The sequence below is a fragment of the Drosophila kikkawai genome, chromosome 2L, assembly GCF_030179895.1.
Source record: "Drosophila kikkawai strain 14028-0561.14 chromosome 2L, DkikHiC1v2, whole genome shotgun sequence".
Taxonomy (NCBI): Eukaryota; Metazoa; Arthropoda; class Insecta; order Diptera; family Drosophilidae; genus Drosophila; species Drosophila kikkawai.
In genome coordinates this window covers 26952956-26978488 of record NC_091728.1, presented here as the reverse complement: position 1 = coordinate 26978488, position 25533 = coordinate 26952956, and the positions used below count along the sequence as shown (strand labels likewise).

At 43.9% G+C, this 25533-nt stretch overlaps 1 protein-coding gene across 1 annotated transcript in view; it reads left to right on the top strand.

The window, feature by feature from the left end:
* Window positions 1–25533, top strand: part of LOC108083304 (guanine nucleotide exchange factor DBS) — an 83771-nt gene that overhangs the window by 11558 nt on the left and 46680 nt on the right. The window contains exons 2-6 of the mRNA XM_041775686.2: window positions 1120–1603; window positions 5379–5469; window positions 5529–5759; window positions 8278–8427; window positions 8480–8592. Of these exons, the coding sequence (XP_041631620.1) occupies window positions 1120–1603; window positions 5379–5469; window positions 5529–5759; window positions 8278–8427; window positions 8480–8592 (1069 nt within the window). The remainder of the gene's footprint in view (window positions 1–1119; window positions 1604–5378; window positions 5470–5528; window positions 5760–8277; window positions 8428–8479; window positions 8593–25533) is intronic.

Sequence of the window (25533 nt, the reverse complement as noted above, 5' to 3'; positions counted from 1 at the left end):
TCGTCTTCATTTTCTTTTTCGCCCTTAGGATGGCCCAGTCCTCTGTACGGATGTCTGGATTCTGCGCTCTCATATATTTGACCACCCTTGCATGGTCTGACCAACCTAATCCTAAGGCCGTACCCAATGGTGCTAGTTTTAGCAACACACCTTTCCTGGAAGCTACTCGAGAACCCGTTGTTGCACCTAATTATACGGTGCCCCCTCACTATGTCGAAGGTCCAGAGTCAAAGCAAGGGATAGGATCACCCTGCATGGCAACCAACCTGTCGTTTAGCGTGTCGGCCATCTTGGTCTTAGCTTCCTCTCACTTCTCCGACAGCTAACGACCGTCATCAATCAGAGGCATAAGCCATCTGATTTTTTCGAACTTAATGTAACAGCGTATCGTTTTTGCCGCTGTTGATGTCAACTGCGGTGGTGCCCAACTGATCCACACCTTGCGTTTAGACTTGGGGAGTGCTGGTACTAGTGGCCCCTTTTGGATTTTGACTGAACGTTGATGACCGGACTTGGCATCAGCAGCTCTTCTTCGTCAATATCCTATGTTGGTTGAGATTCTAAGCCCTGCCTAGGCATTAGCAGCTTCTTACCGTCCATCTCTGAACATTTTTGGGGTTAGCCTTCCTACAAGGTACGAAGTACGGCGTTGATAATTCATTATTATACATGATCGCCCGCTTTGCTCTGCCTGGCGAGCGGGTCAGAAGGGCGATGTGGACTTGAAGAAGCCGAAGTCTTCGCCCCAAGGCCACGGCAAGGCATCTCTCGATGCCCGGCCATGAGAAGGCTCCGTAATATCGCAGCTGGTTTTAACCATTAGCTGTGGAAGTCATCACTGACTTAAGGGGAGGCGTGCTTAAGAGTTGCCTAGGACCGCCCGACTACCAATAGTCAGCATCCCCGATCGAACTCGACCGAGGACCTGCTTTCATACGCAATCGGTGCACACAGTTAGGGCAGATGACGCGGTCATCTGTTCCCCCTTATAAAAGTTTCCAGTGTTAATATCCGGCTTGCGAAAGTTAACTTTCTATCTTTTTCTTAATACCCTAAATATAATACCTAATTATTCTTTTATCTATTTTCATTTTTTATTCTATTCCTTTTACACAATAGAAAAGGATGCTGAACTTTCACCGACGGAGACACATTTATCACCACTTGAGCCAACACAATATATTCAGCGACAGCATCAACAGATTAATCAGCATATGATTGATTCGCAGATTTCAGTGAGCAGTGGGGCATCCGCTCAGACGGCATTCTTTCAGTCCCTCACTAATTCACCCTCACATTACTCTGGGGGAGAACAATTGCAACACACCAGCGATTCGATTTTATCAGTTAACTCTCTAGAAATTGAAGGTGCTATAAATGCTATAAGCTTGCAAAGGCCAATGGAGCTAATGAATGCTAAAATATCTGCCGCGTTCAGCATAGCCGATGTGGCTGAGATTTTGCAATCGCAACATGTCATCATCACCGGTGGACGCTCTCCTGACGGATGCCCGTTAATCACCTTTCCGGATAACAATAATTTTAATTTTTTAGAGGATGCCGACTATAAAAAAATTATTCATTATCTAACATCAGTACCATCGTAAGTATTTATGGCACTGCTCGCAAGTGATTTAATTATATAATATTAATTATATATATAACTGTCATTTATTTAAATATCAATATTGTTATAATAATTGCAATTGCTTATTTACTTGTTACTATTTGCATATATTCGCATCTAGTTTGATGTTTACCATGAGTTTGTTTACTATATCCAATCTTCAAGCTCACACACACACCAAAAAAGCAGCATACAAAGGTAGTTAAAAGTATTTACACAAATGCACAATTATTTGCACATCCCAACTTCTTTCAGTTGTTATTCTTGTTCTTGTTGACCAATTTTCATAATTTTGTTTTTTATCACTGTTGAGAAATAGATAGGTCATTTTCATTGCTTCTTTACTTGTTATTAATTTCATATAATCGCACCTAGTTAATTGCGCATCACTGTATTGTTTACTTTATGAAAGCTTAAAGCTCACACGCATAGCCGAAAATGCAGCAGTCTATGTATTAGCGCATCACGCGATCTTTGCATTTTTGTTCTTTTCTGCACGCTGTTCTTCGCCAGTTCAATTGCTTCTGTATACTTGACCGCAACCGCACGCAAAATCGCTTATACTGGCATGACACTGCCGCATTAATTAGAGATTTGACAGCACTATAGCGTTTTACACAAGTGCGAGCAAGACGACTATATGGCGCTCTAATGCATTAGAATAATGCATTAGCTACTTCATTGCCGCGATAATCGATAGATCTACATATTATATACTAGATACTCGATAACAAAATACGGGTTTAATGAAGAAAATTGTAATTGAAAAATGTATTAGCCAGCTCATTGACAGTATGATCTCACAATGAGAATTTTATTTTTATATCATTTCGCTTGTTTTTTGAACTGAAAATATATTAGAAAATTAGCAAAAATAATATGTTTTGCGGTAGCAAGGTTCTTGCGCTGTAAAATTAATTAAAATTATATTTTTTGTAATAATTTAAAAAATTTTAAGCATTTTAGGTTAAAAACACAAATTTAAAGGATTCTGCATTTATTTATGCAAGAATATTTCGACGAGGAATTCAGAAATTCATAATAATACGCCGCGAATGGCGGCCGTTTTTTTGGTTTAAGCCTAGTACTCTGACGAGAAAAATCCGCTGTATAAATTTAGACAGCGGCCAAACTCCATATAAAAAAAACGGTGTCGAAAAAAGAAGAAGAAGAACTTTTAGCCACGTCGTTTTTTCCGGTACTCTGACGACGAAAGATCAAGATCAAGACAGCTGATATCTCGCTGTCTAAATAATTCATTTGATTTATTTAGACACCCTTAATGGAGGGAAAGTTGAAGGAAAAAGGTGGCATTGATAGGGGCTGTCAAGGGGAAGCCCATAATATGGAATTTAACCCACAAAGGACATTTTAATGCCATATTTTTAATATTTTTTATTGAATATTTGTTTACAAACAGCTGTCCAGTGTGACCAAAGAAAATCCTTAAACGCCATAATAAGTACATTTTCATGGCATTTCAGGATTTTCATTAATTTTTTTTTGGTCACACTAGCTCGGTAGCGAAATAAACAGCGATTCCGCTGTCTAATTTAGACAGCGGGTTTTTCTCGTCAGAGTACTAGGCTTTACCTTTTACGGTCGGTGTGACCGTAGTCGTATTACCAAAATAATCCAAGCAAAATCCAAGCCAAATTACACAAAATTACACATATAGTGGTCTCTTTCAAGGTTCTAATGAAGTAGTTAATTAATGAAAACTGCATTAGAGTATCATATGGGCATTACCATGATAAAGTTCATGGATTTGACTGGGATGTCTCCAGCAACCTTCGAGTTGCTGCAAAATCGCAGCGTTTGGACTTTTGTAGGAAAAATCAGCTAACTCATTACGAAATAACATTATTATATAATAATTTTAGCGAATTACAACAGCCACGATTCGGCTCATTTTGAGATGAGGATGTTGCCAGAAATTCAGACGAATTTTGTAAAGAAAGTTTCCGTGTAAATAAAAGCGCATTCAACATTCTGGTTCAAGGGCTTCCAAATCTTCGCAAGCAAGATACTCATTTCCGGTTATCTATTCCTTTGGAGAAGTGAATTGGGATTGGATTATACGCCTTGGGTTTTCAAATAAAAATTTTGAATCGTAGAAAGTTTTTATAATCCATTTTGTATGCAATTATGTACAATTCGGTTAATTCGGTGCAAAAATGGCCACTTTTCAAAATTATTGTGGCGGAACGGCTAAAGTTAGCTTAATAAATTAAATACCATATAATAACACAACATTTGAATAATTTTTGATAAATTTTGTATTGAAAAATATTTAGAGGTAGAGAAGTTATAGGGAATCTCCCGAGTCGCCTACAAAAAAAGTTGTTTTGCGGTGTACATCCTAACAGTCCACAGGATCATCCGATCTAAAAAAATTATACCTCATTCGTTAAAGGATAAGTGTCCCGAGGTATTCAGGAAGCGTTTTTTTTTTTTAGTTTTTTGTGATTTTTTAGAAAATTTAAAAGTCAAAAACCCGATTTTAGACTAAAAAAAAAACGTTATTTCTTAATTTAAAAATATATAAAAATTAAAAATTAAAAAAAGGCCGACGTGAATACCTGAGAAATTAGTTAAAGAATGTGTGTGCCAAATTTCAAATCGATCGGTCCAGTAGTTTTTCTGTAATCGTGTACACCGATTTGAAAAATTGAATTTTTCAGGAGAGCGCTTTAAACTTTGTGATTCTCATGCATTGAACACCAACCGACCTTCGTTCAACTCCGCATAACTTCGTCAATTTTCCTATGATCGATGTAAAACTTGGACACAATATTCTTAAGATGTTGAACTTTCAAAATAAAAAATAAAAAAAAAAAATTACGATAAAAAAAATTAAATACCTTACCAACGCAGTGAAAAATACCTTTCCGACCCTATAAAGTATATATATATATATATATTCTTGATCAGCATCAACAGCCGAGTCGATCTAGCCATGTCCGTCTGTCCGTCCGTCCGTCTGTCCGTTTCTACGCAAACTAGTCCCTCAGTTTTAAAACTATCTAAATGAAACTTTGCATATAGTCTTCTATATACTATCACTGCTATATATGTCGGAACGGGCCGGATCGGACGACTATATCATATAGCTGCCATACAAATGTTGGATATATTTTTAGAAAAAAAATTATAACTTTGCTGTTTTTCAACATTTTTGCATAATTTTTTAGATAGGGTCATTTTATTATTATTTTAGAATTTCGGTAAAAATTTTATGAAAATCGGTCGACTATATGATATAGAGAAATAAATAAATAATAAAAAATAAATAAATAAATCGAGAAATAAATAAGAAGAAAATTATAGCTTCGTTGTTTTTCAACGTATGTTTATCTACTCTGAGATATAAGCTTTTTTTATTATTCTAAAATTTTGGTATACATTTTTTAAAAATCGGACAACTATATCATATAGCTGCCATAGAAGCGATCGGTAAATGTATAAAATATGTAAAGCTGGGATTGTAAAACTCTAACTGTCAAACTGTAAACATAATAAGTATAGGTAAAATGTAATGAAACTCTGTTTTGTGAGTGTTTTCAGCATTTAAATCTATAATATAAACATCGAAACCAATCTGCAAGGGTATACAAACTTCGGCGTGCCGAAGTTAGCTTCCTTTATTGTTTTTTTTTTTTTTGATTACTGAAATCAGATTCCTTGCATAGTATATTTAACATAAATTTTAAATATGTCTTGTCTTAGGATTAACTTTTTTTTTTTATAGATTACAGGATGCCGACCTTGGTTTTCAGCTTATTGTGGATCGACGAAAAGACAGGTGGACTTCCATAAAAACTGTTTTACAGAAAATATCGGTAGTCACCTTTACACTTTATAATTATGACACATGTAATACATTTACATATTTTTAAAGGCCTACTTTCCGGGGATTCTTAATGCTGTATATGTTCTTCGTCCATCTGGATTGTTTCAAAAGGCTTTATCAGAAGTAAGCAGCAAGTTTTCAAAAGAGGACTATAAATTTCGTCTTGTGATTTGCTCTACTCTTTCTGACTTACACGAATTAGTCGACATCAATCAATTAACCCCAGATATGGGTGGTAATTTAATCTATTCCCATCATGAATGGATACAACAAAGAATGGTAAATATTTAATAAAGCATGCTGTACCAGTAAGAAAAATAACACTTACTATATAAATTTACAGTAGTGTTCTAAGGCCGAGGCCAAGAAGTATTTACAATTCAATTACATATACTATAACAAAAAATATATCAAACTTTGGCGCACAGAAGTTTGTAAACCCTTGCAGTTTAGAAGTGAATATTAAAGAATCAATCCATTTTCGTCAAACTAACTGGAGATATATGAAAGATATATATAATAATTTGGGTTTCGATAAACTTTGAAAAACATTTATTTTAAATCGTAAAAAATACTAAATTTTACTTTAAAATTTTCAAAATATGCCGAAAAAAGACGAAGTAATATTAAGTTGCATTTACCTATACATATTATATTTACAGTTTTACACTGCCAGCTTAATATTTTTTCGCTACATCTACTGATCGTTCCTATGGCAGCTTTATGATATAGTCGTCGGCTTTTCATAAAATTTAAACCAAAATTTTAAAATAGGATATGCTCATATTTCAGAGTAGATGAAAATTTGTTGAAAATCAAAGTAATAATTTGTATACCCCTGCACGGTATTATAATTTAAGTCCGAAATTTGCAACGCAGTGAAGAGCCATTTCCGAATCTTCTTTATCAGCATCAACAGGCGAGTCGATCTAGCCATAACTGTCGCGACGGTCCGTTTCTATGTCATCTAGTTTCTCAGTTTTCAAATTACTCTCACTAGTCATAGAAAATAACAAAAAATTTTAAAAGAAAAAAATATATTCTCGCGGTACGGACTCACAGAGTGAGGAATGACTTACCCTCGTAGAAGCATCTTCTGCATTAATGAAACGCATGGTAATTATGTTATAGTAGTTCGTTGCAAATCAGATCACGGACCTCTCGGGGCCACGCATAGGCCAATATGGCCCTTAGTTTTCCGGGAAATTTCTGGATGGCCCTAGAGACTATTTGTGCGGTTTTCATGGTCCTTGAAGATCAAGGTGTTTTTGCCTGGCTTCCTCCTGGGGGCATCTTCTGGCGATGCCAGAACCGGAAAGTCTTCCCCTTGTTAGGGTCGGACATTTGCAAATGAGATGCTCCAAGGCTTCGGTTGCCTCGGATTCATCACATTTCCGGTATTTGGCGTTCTCACTTGACTGCATATGCAGCAGACAGGCAGTGATCTGTTAGAATTCCCACTAATATTCTGCAATCCTTCCGTGGAAGAACCAGCACATTATGGCTGAGATTCTCGGAAAGTGAATCAAATAAGAACAAAGGCGAACAAAGCGTCTATGAATACTTAAAAGAATAAGTTTGTGAAATACAAGGAGATAAAATTGACAATGAAAATAAGCTATTGTGTTGGAACTGCAGAAGATACGGTCATAAATATTGTGATATTCTCAGAAAATGCGAAAACACCACATTGTCAGGAAAACCGGGTATAATAACACCAACAATTATGGCGTTGCCGTTTGCTCGCCGTTGCCTTTTGCTGGCAGGCATCTCCTTCACCATGTGGGCAGATCCGCCCGTTGAGACTATGTGAGGATGTTTGGCCTAGTGTGGTCAACCCTGTTTGATTCTCCAGGCCCAGGCTAAAATGCCCTTCTCCTCTTGGGAGAGATTGGCCTTGTCCTGAAGCCTTGGACCTTGGGGGCAGCCTTTTACTGCGCCTTCGCCTTCATTCCCTCGCTCGACCGTTTTGGCCCGTCCCTGAGCAGGCAGCTGCTGTGGAGTGAGCTGCAAGCTCTCCTGGCCCATGTATGTATTGACGGCGCACTGACTGACTGCTTCCGTCATATCAGAGGTGTGACCGCTGGCGACTCGCGGAGAGGATTGCTCCCCGCCTTGCCCGCTGATGGTAGAAGTCACGCCTTCCACCGACATTTAGGCTGATATCCCAGCCACGGTTGACTTTTTTGGTTCGTCCATACAGAATAAACTGGTACTTCCGACTTCCGATTTTAGCCTCCCAACCATGGCTAAAGGTTCATTTCATCCTGATTTTTGGGCGGAAGCCTTAGCTTGGAACTGTATTATCGCGGACATAGCAAGCAGAAATGCATTACCCGTTGTCCGGGATAATACCGTGCCCATTGCCCAGACGGCGCCTTCGTGAAGCGTTCAGCTAAAGGATTTTTGCAAGCTAAAAGTTAAGATTACTGCTACCTGGGTTATTTTAACAATGTTTTCAACAACAAAAAGAACAAGTGATTTGTCTCACTAAGGATCTTTCTGCAATGAAACGACAACTTCCTTTCGGTTTACCAGAGTAAAGCTTATCAAAGTAATGGATTTTTGTATTGTGGAGAAATCTCAAAATAGTTTTTTTCTTTCAAAAGACAGTGAGTAGCTTACGTATACGAGGCTGCTCTGCCTTAGTAAGAGCAATTTCAAAAACAATATAAGCTGAAAAAAGTACTAGACATGAGTGATATAGATATATTATATATATATGTATAATATATATTTTTATTGATGTACTTATTTACTTATAAACTTTTCTTTTTACTGTATTCTTCTTTAACAGTCGTTAGAAAAGTTCTCAGGCTTAACGCACAAGGTCTCTGGAGAATTAGATTCATTTTTACAAGCCATACACGATACAGAACTTCCAAATTCTGTGGAAACGACGAGACAGCTGTTAGACAATCAATCCATCGACTATGATCGGTTAAAGGTGATTTTATGTTTTATTTTTACGATTATATTACTTACTTACTTATTTTTAGATAGAAATACTTGCGGCAGCTGAACACGGAGAAACACTTCTTAATAATATTAAATCAATTCAAGAATTTAAGGAATTCTCTGAGCGTACCGGCAATATTAGCGCAATTGAAAGGTATGTAAATATACATAGGATTATATTGTGAGTGAATAAATTAAGTTCTGACTGAGTATTTAAGTTTTTATTAAGTTTTTATTAATTTTATTACAGGTCAAGCAATTAAAAGTACCTTTTATAAGCCCGATTTCCAAACCAGTAGCAAAGCATTTGTTGGGTATAATAATCTACATAGGAATATGAGAGGTTGAGATAAGAGCTTGATTTGATTGCCTGAAGAAAGGGTTGTTGATAATATATCAAAATATAGATTTTAACGATATATATATATATATATATATATATATATATATATATATATATATATATATATATATATATCGTAATTTTTTGTCTGTCCAAATATCGAAATTGCGATAATTTTAATTTCGGTTTAAAGCGTTTTCATGAGGACATTTTATTGGATTTAATTAACGAATAAAACCGCTTTTTTGGTTTGATTATCTACTACTATTTTCTATCAAAATTCAAATAAGTCAAGGCAACCTATAGAATGCGAGTAAAAAATCTAAATTTATATTATATATAAAAAGATACATATTTACTCGCATTCTATAGGTTGTCTTGACTTATTTGAATTTTGACAGAAAATAGTAGTAGATAATCAAACCAAAAAAGCGGTTTTATTCGTTTAATAAATCCAATAAAATGTCCTCATGAAAACGCTTTAAACCGAAATTAAAGAATACAATGAACAATAGATTCAATGAATATTTAAAATTAGTTCCATATAAGATTTAATTCTCAGAATTATTTTTTCATCACAGAAATGTTGAAAATTTTGGGAGTTTCAACTTTGGCGTCGAATTCCAAAGACATGGGCAATGGTCCACGATTGGGACTATTTTTTAGTAGTGCCGTGATGTATTGAGAGTAGGTCCTACCGAAAATAATAAAAGTAAGTCCAATTATATAGGCCACGTAATTTAAAATGTCGGCAAACATCGGTTTTTTGTATTCATAGGTATACCGCGGAACCTGTAGGTGATGGAAAATAATTTTGTATGGGACTTTTACTCAGGAGCACCCAAATATTATGGAAAACTTGAAATGGTTCGTGGAAATTTTTGGCTGTGTACCTGTGTAATTAATGAATACGGGGAAAAATGTGTATATAAATAACAAGTTCAAAAATATTAATTATATATATCGAGATCATGAGATCTAAACTGATAGTTTAGCCTGTAGAACTGTAGTTAATACGTTTGTGGGCAGCGTGTAGACAGAAATTATTTGAACGTAAAAATATTGAAAAAAATAGCAAAATAAAAAACACGGAATGGCAAAAAAAAAATGTATTTCTCGAAAAGTCACACGCTAACCTCCCACCCAACCGACCGAGAGGGGGTAGTGTGACGTACGGTAGGAATCACTAACTAGATATACGCGTTAGAAAGACAGAAGATAAAAGAACGAGGAAATTTAAAAATTAGTTAATATATCACTAATTAAGGTTTAAGGTTTTAAGGGAAGGCTATCACTAAATACAATGATATCAAAGAGCCTTTGCAATCTGCACGTAATACCGTTACCGTCCTACCTACAACCTCACAGTTTATAAGGTAATTAATAAATACAACTCCAAGCTCCGTTCTACGGTTAGCTATGGAAGGTTCGGTCAGGTTAGTCCGGACGGCCCTCGAGGGGCAACACATAGCTATCCGGGGAAATTCCTGGATGGACCTAGAGACTATTAATGCGGGTTTCGAGATCCTTAAAAATCAAGATGTGTTTCGTAAAGGCAAGGAGTTCGCCTGGCTTCTTCCTGGATGCATCTTCTAGCGATGCCAGAACTGGAGAGCCTAGGTGTCTCATTCTTGCCCTCGTTAGGGCCGGACATTTGCAAATGAGATGCTCCAAGGTTTCGGTTGCCTCGGATTCATCACATTTCCGGCATTTGGCGTTGTCGGTAATACCCAGCTTGACTGCATGAGCAGACAGGCAGTGACCTCTTAGAATACCCACTTACATTCTGCAGTCACGTAGTGAGATTTTTTGCAGGTTGTGGGATTACTTCTCCACCTGCTTTTTGCGCTTGCGTCAGCCCGTATCTCTAGCTCGCTTTGGAGTGTTCTTAGGGAGACAGGGACATTATCTGCTCTTTCACTTGCCAGTCCGACGCCTTCTTTTGCAAGTTCCTCCGCGGTCTCGTTACCGTCTATGCCTTGGTGGCTGGGAATCCAGTATACATACATATGGATTATGTTTAATTGTAATTGTTTATATTTGTGTTTTAGTTTTGGTATAGAATTAGTAAGAATAAATAATAGTAATAAAAGTTTAAGAATTTAATTTTATATTCATATGTATGAAAAAAAATCATCAACATTGCATTGATGAATCTTCAACATTTTATTCATATTCAATTCATAAACATTTCATCAACAATTCATCGATGAAATGTTGATGAATTGCTGTTGATGACCGCCTAGGACATGCCCATGTTAAATTCATCAACAGTTTGTATGGCAATTTATCGATGAATCAGCAACAACACCCCTTCGGCTACTTATGAAACGTTGATAAAATGTTGATGAATGGTACTGCAGGGTAATTAGAAGCGACTTATACATGGACGATCTTATGACAGGAGTCAATACAATAGAAGACGCAATAAATATGATATACAAATTGTATATTGAAGATATCGAGTTTGTCAAAACATTGGGTCTTCAATGGGAGCCCCAACCAGATGAGTTTAAATTTAGCGTCAACAAAGCGGTTATAAAAAAGAATACAAACGTACTGTGTTGTCCACGTTATCTAAAATTTATTATCCCTTAGGGTGGTTAGGTTAGCTCCAGTAACCATTAATGGAAAACTTTTTGTGCAGAAACTCTGGCTTTTTGAGAATAGCTGAGATCAGGACTTATCTGATGATAATGCCCATCTTTTATTATTTAAAAACATTAGTATACCAAGTTGGATTCAAAGCAATTTAAATTCGAGTGTTGAACTACACGGATTTGACGACTCATCGGAAAGGCGTATGCTGGAATAGTCTATGCTAAGGTAGGAAATTCAATTATAATACTGGCTTCCAAAAGCAGAGTAAATCCGATTAAAAATAGGTGAAAAATCCCAAATAAATTAGAAGTCTTCATCTGCTGAGTTTTTGTAACAAACTTTTTTATTTCATTCCAATCCTAGCTTATATAGCTAACATGAGAATGTACATTTAGACATTAGTTCTAGACCCACGCATCGGACAGTTCCCGATCGTGGGAAATATTTTAAGTGCGATAAGTGTGCACACAGGCAACCGATAGCACATATCTTGAACAAACCCAGACCGCTCACAGGAGGTCATATTTCGGGTTGCTTGTATTACACAGGCCCAAGTGGCGGGTTTACTTAAAGATATACAAGTACAGTGCAGAGATTTAATGCGTGACATATGCATCTTATCTATATTTGTGTTCATGCGTGAACAATAGGAAAACAATTCCGAAGCTAGAATTGTGTGCAGCACATTTACTTAATAAACTTGTTCAAAAAATCAAAGAATCTATAACCAATGGATTCAAAATATCCGCATGGAGTGATTCCACAATAACTTTAGCCTGGATTGGAAGCGGACAAAGGAAAGTGAAATTTCAGATCTATAATCTATTGAAAAATTATTCATGCATCCACAAACTATAAAGGGCAATATGCTACATTTTAAGATTTATTAATATAAAATCAAAAGGTATATATTATCCGTGCTTCTTAACCATCACAGAATTAAAATATGCAAAATAAATAATTGTAAAAAATTAGAAGAAATTCCAATTTAATCCTAAGCCTAACAGAACGCTTTACAATATAGAAATCAAAATGAATTTAAAAATGGTAAGTTAGCATCCATTTATAGATAAGGATAGAATTAAGAGAGTTGGTGGAAGATTGCAAAATTATAAAACCAATTTTTAAGTAAAACACCCAATTATTCTCGACAAAGGGCAAATTGCTGCATTGATTATAAAAAATGATCGTAAGGAAACCTTACATGGTGAAATAAAGGTAATGAGAACTTATATCCAAAGAAAATATTGGATATTTGGACTAAGAAATTCTTTAAAAAAAATTTAACGAATGATATCGAGAAATCACAGTACAACAGGTAATGGGAAATCTTCCAAGTATAGGGTAACAATGTCATGCCCATTTTTAAATACAGGTGTCAATTAAGCAGACCTTATCATATCAAATGTTCGAAAAATAAAGGTCAAAATGTTTACAAAGGATATACAGCTAACAACAAAAGCAGGAACTAGACAAAAAACCACTATCCATAGTTAGCCATTGAACATTTTAAAAAAGAGAAATGAGGATCGAAAATATGACAGCTATAATTCAAGAAAGTTATTACATCTATTAAGAGTCCATAAAATTCTTTATGGTGACAAAGCAGTTGACCAGTTTAATTGAGTGTGAGGAGGCCTCACAACCAGGGGCAGTTTTTGGTAGTGTTTAAGATCATTTCCATTTCATAGTATTTAAGTTCATTTCAATTATGTAGTATTTAAGCTCATTTCTCCTTAGCACGTAAGAACATCTACATTTAGTATTAAACATTAGGACGTAAGCGACGAATACTAAGACCCACGAAGGGCACACTAATTAGGGACTAAGTTTAAGAGAAACGCGCTCGAGATTTAAGAGAAAAACAACGAAGAGACGACGAGCGGCCGAACACACACACGAGCGGCCACGGCCGAAGGAAACAACGAGCGGCCGAGAGCGGCCGAACATACACACGAAGCCGGCAGCCGATCGAGCCGAAGAACGGCCAGCCGAACCGTCTTCGGCAAACACCCGAAGGCAAGGCCCGATCAGCCGAAGCATGGCGTCGGCACACACGACAGGGCCCGAGCAGCAGATCGGCGGCCATGACACCAGCCGAAGTCACCCGAAGCTCACCCGAAGCTTCCCGAAGTCGGGAGTAAAACGACGCCACCGATCGCCGACGGCCTATAAAAGGGCCTCGACAAGCCGAGCCCGGCCTCTTCTCTCGGAATACCAGCAACAGACCAGACGTGCCACGGAGCTACAGGAATACATCGGAATAAAACCACGCCGCCGGCCACGTGCCCAAAAATGGAGTTGGAGTAAACTATTGGTGAGCTGGCCAAGGGCCAACCCCTGCGGGGAGAACTCGGAGTGCGATAGGGAACAGCTAGAATTAGGGAACAGCTAGGTTTGCCAACAGTGTAAAAATAAACTCTGGACATATAATTGAACTCAACAGCGGAATATTATTTACCCTCTCGGCGCCCCATTACTTCTGGAGAGCAAGGGCCACCGGCACATGGCCAGCGTGGCCGGCAACCCTTCGCTTCTCCTTTCTTAGAGGAGGGGCCGGTACCCCGGCATGCGGGATCGGCCTTCTTCCTGGTTAGGCATCCACATTCTCTCTGCCAAGGCGGCGAAGCGGTACTCGGCCTGCGGGACCGTCTCTCCGTTTTGGAGCCCTTTTCCCCGACACCCAGGGCGACCGGCACATGGTTTTGCGTGGCTGGTGGCCCTCACCCGGATCCCGTTTTGTTCGGGCATATCGGGGAAACTGGATCTCGGCTTGCGGGACCGGTCTCCTCCGATTTCCGGACGATTTCCCACCTCACTTGGACCCCGTTTTGTTCGGACATATCGGGGAAACTGGATCTCGGCTTGCGGGACCAGTCTCCTCCGATTCCGGGCGGCCCCATCTCACCCAGAGGCGGCGGGGCGGTACTCGGCCTGCGGGACCGACTCGCCGTTTCGACATCCCTTCTCGGGAATCCAGGGCGGCCGGCACATGGCACTGCGTGGCCGGCAGCTCTCATTTCGGGCCGCTCATTCGAAGATCAGGGAACATCGGTACCCCGGATTTGCGGGATCGCTCCGACTTCGGAAGATGCGCCTTCGTCCCGGATCTGGCAATCGGACTACGGCTTGCGGAGCCGGTTGCCCGGATTTCGGGAGTTTTCCTGACCATCGCCTCCCCCTTTTCGCACCCAAATAAACATACCGGCCTTCGGGCCCGTCCTTTCTCCTGCCTGTCTCCGTAAAATTATAAATATTTTCTGTAGAGGACTCCTGGGCCGACTGAGTTATTATCCTGGCCATAGCATCCTTACATGAGGATTGGTTTTGTTTCGGGGTTTGCTTTTGCCTTTGCATCGAAGCCTACGATTCCCAACGGGTCTAAGCTTAGATTGAAGGTAAAGTACCAAGATAATTAGCAACAGTTAGCTAGTGGTCTGATTTATTATATTTTAAGATTATTGATTGACTTAAATCATGACCGTCTTAATACCTATATTATTAGGCCTAGTTAATTAAAAGCGGAAATAACGAAGATAAAAGAAAGTTTATCTGAGACACTAGTATTACCAAGAAAAATAACTAGTACAGAGCTGAAAGCTGACACCAAACACCTTAAACAACTGTAGACAGTGGCAGACTCAGAAAAGCGTTTGAGAAGGGTATTGGCCATGGAGTGATGCTAATGACCTGGCATGTGAGCTTAACACTCAAATCAGGTAGACCAGCTAATTGTGTATATAGACGAATGTTAGATACTAGCTCGTTTTAGGTTGATTAGACACTAAAAGCACTCGGCTCTTACGGTTCATGCAAATGCTAAAGCAAGAATTCAATGTGAAAATTCAAAAATGGATTTAATCGACTTGCCAGAGGAAGGAATTAAAAAAGTTTGGAATATCAACTCAACAAATGAAGAAGTCGCTTTTATTAAACACTCCTATAAGTCGCAGATTACAAAAATCAGCATCGATAAAATAAACTTGGAGTGAAATAAAGAAATAGGAATAGGAAGGAAAGTATGAACGCCGGGACTGGATTTTAACATAGAGGAACTGAACACAAGACTGTCAAAATGACATGAACCATGAAATCTGCGAAAACAATATGTACCTGAGAACAGTACCACAAAATTTCTGTGATGGTAGATTCAGATTTGCTTTTTTTATTTACTTTATTTACTATTATTTACTATCCTTTATTTACTATTACAAACATAACATTTAAGACTAGAACTATATAACACAGGGTACGAAGACTGCGGTTTGGTTGGTGGGAAGGTGCAACAGTGTCAGTGTAGAGGGCCATGTCGCGCGGTACCGCCGCTAGGCATTGCTTCTCGCAAGATACAGGCCACCTACTCCGCAAGTGCCCTTCTCTCGTTCTTCAGGGTCCTCAGGGTTTTCATGACGCTTGCCACGAGCATGGCTGTCGCGTCCCAGGCTTCCTGGTTGGCCAGAATGGTGGAAACCAGGTTGTCTACTGCGATGGCCATGGCCTCCTCCAGCTCTTGCCGCTCATGGTTGAAGCGATGGCATACGCAGAGGACATGGTGCGCGGTCTCTTCCACCCCTGTCCCGCATTCCGGGCAGTGGTCCTCAGTGTCGTGACCGAAACGCTTGAGATCCGTGTCCGAGAAGCGCCGGCGTCAGGTAGAAGTCCACTTCTCCGTGCTTCCGACTAATCCACCTCTTGATGTCTGGAATCAGGCGGTGAGTCCACAGGCCTTTGGTAGATCGGTCCTACCTGTCCTGCCACCTGGCAACGCTTCTGCTCCTGGCGCTGCTCGTCGCCTCGCTCCTGGGACGCATTGGAGGCGGGCTTTCTGGACTTCCTGCACTAGTTCACCTAACGGCACCTGCCCTGCAATGACCAGGGCCGCTTCGTCGGAGACCGTCCTGAAGGCGCACGCTACTCTTAAGGCGCATTAGCGATAATTTCCTTCCGCGCCCCTCACGTAGCTTTTGACTTCTGCAACCTCCGCCCAAACTGGGTCTGCATAGATAAGTTGCGAAGTGACGACACTCGTGAGCAAGTTCCTCTTGCATTGCTTAGGGCATCTGGTATTTAGCAGGATTCTGGAGAGAGATCTAGCGGTTTCACTGGCCCTTTCATGAATGTACTCCAGATGCTCTCTAAAGCAGAGACGTGTATCCAGGATGACGCCCAGGTCCCTTATCGGGCGCTGCGAGGATCTCCACCGTTTCCACGAGCTTCCTGCGTAAGATCAGTACTGCTTCCAACCTATGCGAGATCAGTTCTAGGCCAGCGACTGCAAGCCAGGACTCGACCGCACGGATTGCGCTGTTTGCCGCTAAATCTGCCTCTGCAAGCTCCTTCGCTACGACCATCGCCGACTATGGTGGTGTTGGCGGTTAGTGGAAGGTTTAGGAAGGACCTCGTGCGTTCAGGTGCCCATGGTGATGTCCAGGATTAGAGTCCTCTCGCTGAAATAGCTGCGGATAACCCTCAGTAGGTAACCGGTGATGTTGTCCATTTCGATAGCGTCCAGGGTCTATTTCCGTTTCCGGAAGCCGAACTGGTTTGTCGAGAGTCCGCCAGCGCGCTCCATTGCAGCATCCAGCCTTGAAACAATCACCTTCTCGAAGAATTTCCCGATTGTGTCCAGCAGACAGATGGGTCTGTACGACGACGCCTCTCCCGTGGGCTTCCCTGGCTTAGAGAGACGAAGGAGCTTCTGTCGCTTCCATGGCTCTGGGAACGTGCCTTCCGCCAGGCACTGGTTGAAGGTCTCGGCGATCACTTTGGGATGCAGGGAGGGCAACATTTTGGTCGCCCTGTTAGGGATCGAGTCGGGACCTGCCGCCTTCTTATTGTTGAGGGTCCTCGCAGACACTAGTATTTCCTGCTCCGAGACCGGGCATATCTTCAAGCCTTGTGGCTCGCTGAGCACCGCCACCTCTGCGTCCAGGTCGCGCACTATCTGCATCAGCAGGTCCTGCGCCGCCCTACAATGATTCAGGTTCAACTGAATCAATTGCATGGCGCGTTATAGGGGCCGGCTCCACTGCTGCTGCGACTCCTGGCATCTATTGCCGCCTGCCTGGTGCCTCGTGTTGTTCGACTTTGTGACCCTTTTCCTCGCATCTTATGCAGCACCTACTCCGGTCAGTCGCGCTTCTACAGTTGGATGCCAGGTGACCTGCCTCGAGGCACCGATAGCATCTTGGGGGCCCGTCCGTTCCCTTATCGAGCAGGAAGTCCAGCCTATGCGCAGTGTTCCTCTCTTCAGCACCGCCTTAGCCAGGCGGCATGGGAGACTTATTACTGCCGCACCTTGACGTTGGCCTTGTCCAGGTTCTATTTCTCGGCGTATTGTATTGTATTATTAGGGCGTCCAGCTCTCGGATCTCGAGTCCAGACACCTTTGAGTACTCTGACATGGCTCGAACCTCCTCCGAGTCGTCAAGAACCCGGTCCTGAAAGCTGGCTATCTTCCCTTCTGGTGACCATGGCCAGGACTTCGTTGTTTCCTTTTCGCGGCAATGACGACTGCGTCCGGGCGGGACCGAGAAGGAGCCTCGTTTTTCTTTCGCCTCTTTTTCATTGTGAAAGTTCTTCAGGCGCTTCCCTCTGTTATTGGGCCTTTAGGTACTGGGTAGAGATGGGTTAGGTAGCTTGGGTTTGGTCACGTTTGCCGTTGGAGTCCGGTTGGAGGGGGATCTGTCCGGCCTAGCGGCTCCAGCCGGCGTGGGGCACGCCGCTGTTCCTTCGTGCTCGCGCTGGTCACCCTTGCTTGCGGTTTCTCTGAGTTGGGCGGATCACGCTGGGGCTCCGTTCGTGTTGCGCCGTCCTTACTCCAGACTTTGGGGGTCTTTTGCTCCATGTCTTGGTCTTTGAGTACTCTCGGCAGCTTCCCTCGACTGCCCTGCAGCACGGTTCGCGTGGGGGCATGCCACAACCCACTCACAGCGCGTATTCCGCGGGAGCGCCTCCGCGGCGCAACCGTACTCGGCGACTTTACACACACGGCTCCATTTAGATATGTTTGTGTCAATCAGTGTAAAGTGCTTGCCAATATACTTAAAATCATGATACAATTATAATTCTATCAGGCTTAAAAAAAAAATCAAACGCAGTTGGACTTGACAATATTAACCCCAAATTTAGAAAAGTATTGGTACTAAAAATTTATTCACTACGTCCCCCATCGACCTAATATCTAATCGACCTAATCATAGTGATTGAACGTGTTTCTCCTAAAAAATATAAAAAAAAAATTTTTCAAATAATTATATTCTGTTTTCCGATTGAAAATTAGTTCTTCCTAAATAGTGTCTTTGTGTGTGTGTGTTTTGGACAACTTCGTGTGCTTTTGCCTCTCGCTTTGCGCTTGGGCAAGCGGGAGGGTCGATTATGGAAAATTTTATTAAATTTCAAGCGATGCGAAAGGTAGCTGGAGCGGACCCGGGAGAAATTCGAAGGGACTTAGCTGCCTTCTTTGACAGGTTGTCAGATATCAATGCCACAAGTACATGTTTTCCCGCTACTGAGATGACTAGCAACTGCTCGTCTCAAGCTGAGCTAGAAGCCATGTCTGATCCAGGCAAGAAGAATCCTCTCCCCAGTAACGCGCTGTCTAATTTACACGCAGCCCAAGCTCTGGATGCCATAAAGTTCACAACACTCCCTCAGTGGAGAGGAGCCACTCCTGGGGACGTTGCAAACACACAGGACACATAGAACCACAATGCAATAACCCCATGTTCTGTTGGGTATGCGGACGAGACAACATATGGACAATCCACTGCTGCAAGAGAAAAGAGGGAACCGTAAGAGGCGCTGGGAGGCCGGTGGTACTCCCAGTGCCAGCGCAAAATTACCACCAAAGACGATGATTAAGTTCGACGGTCGAAGGATCATCGCCCAAGTACGAGTAGCAGGCATGCCAGTTGAAGGAATACTCGACACAGGGGCAACAAGAAGCTTCATTGGCGAGAAGCTTGCAGACAAACCCCGGAAATATGGCGAAGTCCAACCGAAAGACAGACGAAGCAGACGGAACAACAACGGTAGCCACAGAAGAGGTGCTTCTAAAAACAGAAGTCGGAGAAAACGAGGAGGTGTAACTCTGCTGATACTAAACGAAGTCATCGGAGGCGCACTACTAGGGATAGATTTCTTGGCGCAGTGTAACACGACATTGCAGATCGATGAACTACTACAACAAGATCTAATAGAACCCTCACACTCGGCCTACAGCACGTCAGTAGTACTCGTAAAGAAGAACAATCAGTGGAGACTGTGCACGGCAGTTACCGCGGATGGATCATATCCTTAACCTTAATTCGGAAAAATGCCAGTTCTTTCAAGACAAGTTGAAGTACCTGGGACACGCACGAGGAATACACACAGACCCTGACAAGGTAGCCGCCACAATGCGGTGCCCTGTCAACGTCGTACATTTGTTATGTGGCTATTGACAGAGTGCCGTCGAACCGACTACACAGACAGTCGCATCACCCAAACAGGGTATCACCAAGCCTACTCCCCGCACACTCGTCGCGGAGTCGCATCACTCACACAGAGTGCCGTCAAGCCGATTAAAATTAAATACATATTATGTACATACTTTTATATATTACTTTATCTTTCTGATTGAAATTAAAAGCACAAAAAACTGACAATTTAAAATTTGGTCCATTAAAAACATCCTTGGCGTTTCGCTGTTTCGCAGTGTTTAAGCAGATCGCCGCAAAAGTGACTTCTGTATTTTTCACGTGCAAGTTCCTTAATTTTTGTTAAATTTCTTGAAAAATGTAACATATGTAGGTTTTTTTATTTATATTGACGCCGCTTGCCTGATCACGGGGATATGCCTTCTTAACACTCCGTTAACCGCCTCTCAAATAGCGATAACAAAGGACAACGTTGGTTGTGAACGTGTGCGTGTGTGGTTTTATTCTGAAATACATAAGTTAACTTAACCTGCAATACAGTTTTTCTTAGCTTACATACCGCAGTTTCTCTTTCCTCTCTCTGTGATGGCGCAAATCGGTGTAAATTCATCCGCCAATTCTAAGCTTGCATTTGCCTAAATTAGTGTGCCCGATTACATTCATTCCGAAATCCTGACACAATAAATACTGACTCCTTTACGGCCCTACTGAAACCTGGCTAACTATCGATAGCCCTAATTCGTTCCGCGACATCCCCGCCCCCGTGAAGCGAAGCTTTCACCACGTCCAGGACAGCTAGCTTCGAAGCGGGACGCATTATCGTCTTGGCTCGATCGTTAGTCCGCACCGCCGCTCGACGAGGCACTCCATCTCTTCCGGTGAACACCGCTTCCACGACGCCTCGCTTCCACTCTCTTCGTGGTATGGCCGGATCACATATGTACACCAGATCCCCTCGACGAATGGGCTCGACGTGTTGGCACCATCTCTCCCTGCGTACAAGAGTCGCCAGGTACTCATGCACCCATCGCTTCCAGAATCGATCCCTCATCATCCTCGCTATGCGCCACTGCTTCCTGGTAGCGCATCTCTCGGACTCCTGTCCGTTATCCTTGGGTAGATCTGGAACATCGGGCACTCCCTTTAGCAGATCGTTGCAGTTGCTCACCACCTTGCGTAGCAGCCTCCGTGAGTTCGTAATCCAGAACTTCTGCCGGATCGCTCCGATAGTTGCCTCCGTATTTAGGTGGCACATCCTCTCGTGGTGATGCTACACAATCATTTCCGCCAGTGCCTCCGTGTGAGACAGTATGATCGGCCGTCGCGCGCTGTATGGGGCACACGCCGCGTCGTCGATCCTTCCGCTGGCTCGCATTACTTCGCCCTCGTCGAAGTGTGGGGACAACCCGTACAGTCGGCTGCCCTTGGCGGCCTTTCCTTGGTTGTCCTCAGCAAACGCTTCTCGCTGCGACTGCCTTATCAGTGCGCGCTCTGCCTCGGCGCACTCCATCGACGTCAGCCCGTGATCCTCTCGATCGCAACGTAGTCCACGGCACCGTCGAATATATCTGAGCACCCACGCGGTGCTCCTCACCAGTCGGTTGTAGCTCGAGAATCTCTGCACAGATTTAAAATTTGTCATGACCAGAGCAAACTCACATTTCATTTCTTCCTCATCTGGCATCGGGGGGATCCAATCCTCACCCGATCTCGGCCAGCTCTCCTCCGGTCCTCGTAGGAATGCGGGACCGCTTAACCACCGCGACCCGATACTTAGGTCCACGGGATCCATCTCCATTGGGACATCTCTGTGGATTCTAAGATTTCCACCACCCGGTTTCCGACGAACTGCTTGTATCTCCGGTGGGTGCTGCTTATCCAGTGCAGCACAGTCTTAGAATCTGTCTATAGTACGCAGTCGCTGATCGCCACACCGTGCTCCTGCTTGACGGTGTCCATCAGTCTCGTACGCAATACTGCCGCTTGAAGTTCCAGACGGGGAATAGACATTGTCCTCATCGGAGCGCACTTCGTCTTGGAACATATGAAATGCGCCTGCACGTCTCCGCTCTCATATGTGGCCCGCCAATAGGCCGCTGCTGCAAACGCTGACTGGCTGGAATCCACGAAGATGTGCAGCTGTAGTGCCCGCACTCGTCCAGCGCCGAAATAGTAGCGTGGACATCGGAATTCTTCCTTGCCGCCAGCTCTCAAAGGGCGCGGCTAACTCTTCTGACAGCTGCTCGTCCCAGCCGACTCCTCTCCGCCAAATCTTTCGCATCAATATCTTGGCGGTGACCATATAGCAGCTCAAAAACCCCATCGGGTCGAACGTGGACATGACCAGGCTCAGGAACTCCCTCTTCGTGGGGACGCGTTCCCCTGTCATCACGCTCCAAATCAAAACCAGCATTCTCATGTGTTTCTCTCACCCGTGTCGAGACAGCGATGGCTTCTGCTTCACTGGCAAAACTGTCGACGTAGTCGTCCACGTAGTGATACTCGTTGATCGCCAGGACTGCTCGCGGATCCGTGCTGCTGTACTCCGAAGCATTTACGGTCTTCACATAATCCGCCGAGCATGGTGAGCAGGCAGCTCCGAACGTCATCACCTGTCATCTGATATATGTCGGGATCCCGACGATCGTCTCCGTTTATCCACAGGAACCTCTAAGCGCATCTGTCCTGTGGTCGCATCAATACCTCATGAAACATCTTGATGTCTGCACAAACCTCAACTGCTCCTTCCCGGAAATGGAAGAGTACCGCTGGGAGGGGCTTGTAGCGCTGTAGGCCTTTCATCAGCGCCGAATTCAGTGACACGCCTTTCACCTTGGCAGCCGCGTCGAAGACCAGCCGGATTTTTCCAGGCTTGTTCGGGTTTTCCACCCCGAAGTGCGGCAGGTACCATACCTTGCCTTCCTGGGACCTCTGGACTTCCTGGGGCTCCAGTCGTCGTGCGTAGCCTTTCTTTACGTAATCATCCATAATTCTGTCGTAGGCCCGCGCGAAGTCCACATCGCGCTTCATATTCCGCTCAATGTTGACGAGTCTCTTGAGTGCCATACTGTAGCTCTCTGGCAGTCTCACCTCGTCGTCTCTCCATAGGAGCCCAGTCTCATATCGTTGACCAACTCGTTTAGTCGTCTCCTCCAGGATACTCAGGGCCCGTGCAACGCTGCCATCTGCGACTGACGGCGCCGGCTTCACTCCGCCAGCTGCGAGTGGCTGTGCCGGCTTCATTCCGAAATTCTCGATCTCGAAATAATTGCTGACCATCTTCTCCAGAAGATTATCCTGAGGCACGGCTAGGAGGCACGATCTCTGAAGCAGTGAACACGCCTTTCCCTTCACCGGTCCATATACCACCCATCCAAGTGCGGTGGCTTCTGCGTATGGCGCTCCAGATCCGTAGCTTCTGGTTCTGAGGGGTATTCCAAGATGCGCATGATCCAGTCCAATTAGGATCCTTGGCGCCGCATTGCTGTACGGCCTTACAGGCAGGCGCGCATTCGCCTTCACTTCCCGACGCAAGCTGTGCATCGGTTCAAATTGGCTACTCCGTAAACGTTCTTTAGCCCATGGCGCTTGGGTTTGCCCGCTGCACTGATCTGCAGGCTAACCATCCTTGTATGCTCTTTGGCGGACTTTCCGCCAAACCACTGCACATTCAGTTGTCGACTCTCACCCTTTAGGTTCAGGCTGCGGATGAGTTCGTCGTCGATGAGCGTAACAGAAGGGTCGTCTGTGCGTAGGTGTCTACCTGCGTATTCTCCCCGTACAACGTCTGCGTCCATCTGCGACTGGCGGCCGTCTGGGATGTCCAGCTGGTTCATGGAGTAGGTAGTGATGCCTCATCCGGCATCCGTAGACGTTGCATTCGCGGCCGTTCTTGCAGAACCGGGCCATGTGTCCATACTCCAGACACGAAAAACATAACCTCAACTTCCTCGCGGACTCGATCCGCATCGTCGAAGAAGCGTGGTTGAATTCCTTGCAATCTTTGATCTCGTGTTGTCCCTCACACATGGGGCAACGTTTGGGGCGGTCTGCATACCGCTCCTCCTCGGGGACGCTATTCGCGTGCAACACCCGTCGCTTCGGGTGCTCCTTGATTCCGACGTCCGACGTCCAGTGCACACCAATTTAGCGAATTCATGAAGCCACTCGCTCAGGTGCACCACTGTCGAGTATGGCTGTATCGCAGCCGCGTGCTTCGCCCAGTCCAGCCTTTTGCTCACAGGTAACTTGGCGACCAGGTCCTCCATCAGGGTGGGGTTACCCAGGTGCTGGTTGCCCGTCGTGGTGGACTGCAGGAACGCTGCCAGGTTGCTCACCCTTGTGGCGTACGGCACGATCCTTGCAATATTAGCCTCCAGGATTGGCTGCACATCGCGCACGCTCTCCAGTTGGCTACGGATCAGTAGCTCTGGTCGTCCATTCCGGAATCGTAGCTGCTCCATAACAGCTTGCACATTTCTGGGGTGGATAAGCAGCGACTTCACTGCTGCTCTGGCTTCACCCTTCAGGGATTTCACTAGCCTCTGATTATTCTCCAATTCTGTACACTGGTAAGCTGCCGTTGTCTCCGTGAACGCACACAGGAATATTGGCCATTCCTCTGGCTGACCTTCAAACTCGAGAAGATCAGGCAATCTTCGTGGCGTCCACCCAGGTATGCTCGTTGTCGCCGCTCCATATGATAGGGGCGATGGCATAGATACCTCCAAATTGTGTGTTGGCTCCCGTGGCGGCTGAACGTAACCTAATTCAGGCTGCGCCGTGGCGGTAACACAAAATGCGGAGAATAGCTCACTGTTGTTGTTGCACAGGTCCGTGTGACAGGTTGCCCGTTTGCCCAATGGCCGCCGAGCATCGGCGCCAAGTTTCCACTCAATTGTGGCGGCAAATTTGCACTCAATTGTGCCGGCAACTGCTCATCCAAAGATGGCGGTTGCAGATTGTCACTCATCTGCCTGGGCAGGCTCTCACTCGAGCCCTGCCGTGGTGCTGCTCTCATACGTGTCAGCATTCCACTCGAACATGCCGCTTCACTGACAGCTTTTCCACTTAAATATGGCGGTGTATTCGCCGCACCGCTCACTCCAACGCCGCGTGTCCCGAACGGAATCCCTGGCGGCCTCTGCTTGCCCTTCATTTGCCCTTGCCTTCACCAGCTCCGACTCTAGGTGTGCGATCCTTTCCATTAGGGCCGCCACTTGTACAGTTGTGGAGTCCGTAATCTGCCCCTTTGCTGCGGGCCGCAGATTACTTGCCGATTCACTGGCAGCTTTTCCACTTTCCTTCGGAGTCTGTGGCCGCTGTCGATCACCAGCTGCACTCGCAGAGCTGGCCGCTTTGCCAGTTGCTGTGGTCGTGGGTGTCGCAGTTGCGGGTGCACCCGAGGCTTCCAGCCTGGGGCTCCGCCGGGGCGAATGCTGTGTAGACATCTCGCAGAGTGCGAATAAAAGAAAATGACGCCGCTTGCCCGATCACGGGGTTATGCCTTCTTAGCGATAACAAAGGACAACGTTGGTTGTGAACGTGTGCGTGTGTGGTTTTATTCTGAAATACATAAGTTAACTTAACCTGCAATACAGTTTTCCTTAGCTTACATACCGCAGTTTCTCTTCCCTCTCTCTGTGATGGCGCAAATCGGTGTAAATTCATCCGGCAATTCTAAGCTTGCATTTGCCTAAATTAGTGTGCCCGATTACATTCATTCCGAAAT